The 4,511-nt window shown below is 40.7% G+C and overlaps 1 protein-coding gene across 1 annotated transcript in view; it reads right to left on the bottom strand.

The window, feature by feature from the left end:
• chrnb4 (cholinergic receptor, nicotinic, beta 4 (neuronal)) overlaps nucleotides 1–4,511 on the bottom strand; it is a 10,499-nt gene that overhangs the window by 4,445 nt on the left and 1,543 nt on the right. Inside the window, exon 2 of the mRNA XM_032520617.1 lies at nucleotides 745–890. Within this exon, the coding sequence (XP_032376508.1) occupies nucleotides 745–890 (146 nt within the window). The remainder of the gene's footprint in view (nucleotides 1–744; nucleotides 891–4,511) is intronic.

The raw sequence follows: 4,511 nt of genomic DNA, 5'->3' as shown, positions 1-4,511 counted from the left end.
TATATATATATATATACATATACATATATACATTAATTTCAAGATATAAGGACAGAGTCTTTGTAACATGAATTATTTGAAAAAGATGAACCTTCCCACTTACTTTTAATTTTACTCTGGAATCTACTTTGAAGTGTGGTGAAAATAAAAAAGAAATGCATTTACATCCTCCGCTCTTCCCTGATTGCATGTTGACATATTTGCTGAAGGCTTTGTAATCACACTCCCATAACATACGCTTCCAGTAAAGTGATACCAAATGCCAAATACTCCCACGGGTACAATGCAAACTCATAAAGTGAGGCTGTGAATGAGCCTTGCCGCCTTGGTGTGCAGCTGGGAGGGAGCCTCCACTGTAAATCAGAAGAGAGCCTCTATCACTGTGGCTAAAACAGCTTTATGGCCCCTTTTAATCCAATGCGCTGAATTTTCAAACTGGACGTGACAGAGGCAGAGATCACAGCTGAGCAGATCTATCGTCTACTCCATCCATCCCTTTAAAGCTATGCCCTCTCTGCACAGGATAGTAACTAACTGGTTTCTCAAAGCTTTGTGGAATCCTCTTTCTTTCACTCTTTTCACTCTGTCATTCCTTTTCTGTCTCCCTCTTTGTCCCCCCAGCACATATTACATCCCTCACACACAAACACACGGACAGACACACAAACACACGGACAGACAAACAGACACACACACACACACACACAAACAAATTCACATGGGCAGAAGTATTTGGTGTCTTACCACACTGATGAGCTGAGCCAGAGACACTTGTAGCTTCACTGGGACTCTCTCGGTCCTGTTGACAGCTGGGCGGATGAGCAGATTGTAGCGATCCTTTCTAAGCAACCAGTTCATGAGACGCTCCTCTGACTCAGCACAGCTGCTACCTGGTGACACAATTTTGTTCAACGATTATTTTTATCCAGGTAGTGTATACATAAAATATCAATATCAAGACAAACGCTTCAGAACATTAGACCTTCAGTGTTTGATCGAGGGAGACTATATGAAATTTAAGATCAATGCTACTTGTTTGCATATTAATTTCCTTATGCAGGTGTATTCCTTGCTAAGTTTCAAACCGTTTAATCCATTTGGACCATCATACAGATTGGCTCTACATTAATCTAACTGCTGAGTTGGTTGTTTAAAGTCACTACATTAAGCTGTCACATTGAACTATTTTTTCTAAATTGAGGATGGAGCTGTCTAGAAATCAGTGGCTAGGTATACTGCAGTGTTTTCCAACTATGGTTCAAACAATTTAGACGGTGGCTGGTTTGCTTTCCGGCTGTCCTGGGGATTCAGAATTGAAACACAGAGTGTTTATAACAAATTCAAAAAAAAAAGGCATACTGGATGGGGTATAATTACTAGCAGGATATAAATTCTGATTCTTCACAAGGGATTGGATCACTTCACATGGGCATGGCTTAGCAAATATAGCAAATTTAGAGCTATAGAGGACAGAAGATGAACCTGTATTTCACGGTGTCTTTAGGGTTAATGAAAGATTGTGGTTACATTCTTCACAAGCCAACATTAACTGTTGGTCAATGACAGTACATTAATTCACCGTCTACTATTTTAAAGTCGTAAGCTACACGACTATCAACCACCCTGACTTCCATACCCTTACTTTCTCTTTACACTTCCTGCTTAGGCATTAAGTGTTGGCATCATATGATACTGGTCTTATAGTTAGGTCATTTATAGTAATACTTGTACATGTACATGTAGAAAGGTATACCCTCTCTGCCTACCTCTCTAAAACACTAAAACATTATGAACAGGATGTAAACAAATCCTGTTTAGCAAAATATGTAAACAATCTATTCCTCCTCTATCCATGAGACGGCTTCATACAAACTGCATGCATGGTCTCAAGGGAAACAGCAATTGTCAATTAAGAAAGCCAGGGATGGCTGTGTTGTGCAATTATACTAAAATGTGATGAGGGCCCAAAAGTAATTTCCAAATAAGTAATTACCTTTGGGATGAAGGCAGATATCTTCACTGCATGTTAATAAGTCTGCTTTTTCCTAATCTATATCGATGACGTTTCATTTACGGGAAAGTTCGCCGGAGGTTCCGCCAGATGTCCCTCATTTTCGGCCGGATATCCCTCACTTTCCACTTTCTTTGTGTTGGCATTCTAAACTCCGGTCGATTCGGGAAACATCCTTCGAGCCAGAATGAACAATTAAATTATGTTTATCTTTGTTTGAGTAAAATTCTCATCACACACTCAACAACCATTTGTAATTCCAGAGTTTGCCTCCTTATGTGCACATGTTCCACCAAAATGAGTTCCTTCCTGATGCTATTTTGCAGAGGCACTGTTACTGTGTCCGCGCCCAAGATTATTGTGACTGGTTTAAAGAAATGGCAACAAGCCAGAACACGTTTTTCTCCTATCCTGGAATGTTTCTTCTTTCTCCACAGCACTGTAAAGATAGGTCTGGCGTGCAAGACTTGCTTTTACCTAAAGTCAAACCACTGGATGTACAGTACGTTTCAAGTAAGAATAAGCTATGAATACCAACACTTATAACTAAACTTAAACTAAACTCCACCTCCTTCCCTCCATCCCTGACAAATGAAGCCCATGTCAGGGGTGAAGACAAGCCTGATTGAAACTGATGATAGTGCCTTTCATCTGGACCAGAAGGAATTAGGACTAATTCTTCCATTGTCTTCACATGCAGCTGGTTATTAATGCCCCTATATGGTCTAGAGTTGCTGAGTTGACTTACTTGTGGTAAACATACCAATGAGGTGAGACTATTACTGATGGGCCCGTAGAAGAAGACTCGCTACTGATCAATACTTAGCAGAGTGATTTTCATGGCTGCAGAACCTCAGCAAATCAGCCAGAGGCGACGTCAGTTGATTTTGCAGGTTTGCTTTGAGTGTAGCCCTGAATGTATTTTGAAAAGTTGATGGAAAAATATGAAAATAGACAATAGCCTATGTAAACGTGCCTTTTCGCCAGGCCATTCATAATGGACGCTTATTTCTCCCGCCTGTCACAAAGCAATCCATTGCATGAGAGGAGGAAACTGTGTGTGTGTGTGTGTGTGTGTGTGTGTGTGTTTCTCTCTGTCCGTCTGTCGGTCTCTCCCTCCTTGTAACTGCTTGCGTGTCTTGCTGTGAGAAATCAAGACTACCTAAATCCCCATGAACCTACAGTGAGAACTCGCCCGCTCAACCCGGTCAGGAGAGACTACCCTACAAGACGCCATGAATCTAATGGTGTTTCTGGTTGTTACATGCTACAAGGTGTAAATGAAAATTTAACTCCATGAGGGAGTGAATACGTTTTGAGTATAAGATGAAAGAAAAGACAACATAAGTTTAAGCACTCCTCCACGACTCCTCCAAATCACAGAGGACACAGGTAGGATAAGTTATATTTTGAATGTGCAGAAAGTTTTGAACGTGTGCAGAAATCTTGCTAAAACACATCTAAAATATTGCAGTCCAGGGGTTCATTAATTAATTAAAATGAAAGAATGTATCATTGGAGTGAACAATTGTCATTTGCACATTTAAGGAGGTTTCTTCCCCAACAAAAGACCCAAAAGAGGACAAAGGAATAGGCTACATGTGTGCTGACTGAGATATAATTAGAAAAGTTGATCCAAAGGAGAATAATAAGTTAAAAGAAATACAGAATGCTTAAGAGACTTATTGCAATATATTCCATTATGTTTTTTTTATTTGGATCGTAAGCTATTCAATTCTAATCAATTTATGCTGGAAATGTGAAATGTAAAGGAAAACCCCTTTACATTTCACATTTCCAGCATAAATTGATTCTGAAAAGGTAGAAATAGGTGTATAAAAAATCACCAGAATGCACAAAATGAGGTGTTTAATGTTCAAAATCAGACTACAACTCTGGGAATTAAACCTTGGCTTTCGGGTTGCCAGGCCAGTTATGATTAGACCAAATGTTGGTGCCATTTAACTAACATCTACAAACTGGCCAGCTGAAATGAACATACACTGGCTGTTGATAGCTAGGCAGGCCAATCCTCGTTTTGGATTGCATTCAGCATTTTAAATGGGTCCGGGCTAAGCCCCGAACGTCCTCAAGTCTTAGATATGCCCCTGGATTCAGCACTTGTGCCTTTTGTGAAGCTACGTGATGATTCTGTTTACTATAAGTAAGAAAATCCAACGCAAATCTTCTATTCTTGCTCTGTATCAAACTGTGTGTGCCATTATCGCCTCACAGACTCCCGGAGCTTTGCAGGGCGTGGCATACCGACAATCTAGCCCCACGGGTCAGCACATGCTGCCGTGACTGTGCCTTTTGTCAGTGACTTGGCTGAGGTCCCCTCCACAGCAGTCTTTAACTGATGTTGTGTTGTCAAAGCCCTTGAAGACCTAAGTCAAACAAGCTCTACCTTCTCCAAAGGTGAAGGCCACTGGCAACACCCAAACTTGTGATAATCTGCTGTGAACTGCTACTTGTGTGTGTGTGTGTGTGTGTGTTTGTG

Source organism: Etheostoma spectabile, chromosome 1 (assembly GCF_008692095.1).
Source record: "Etheostoma spectabile isolate EspeVRDwgs_2016 chromosome 1, UIUC_Espe_1.0, whole genome shotgun sequence".
Taxonomy (NCBI): Eukaryota; Metazoa; Chordata; class Actinopteri; order Perciformes; family Percidae; genus Etheostoma; species Etheostoma spectabile.
The sequence above is the reverse complement of the archived record's forward strand: the minus strand, read 5'-3'. Positions and strand labels throughout refer to the sequence as shown.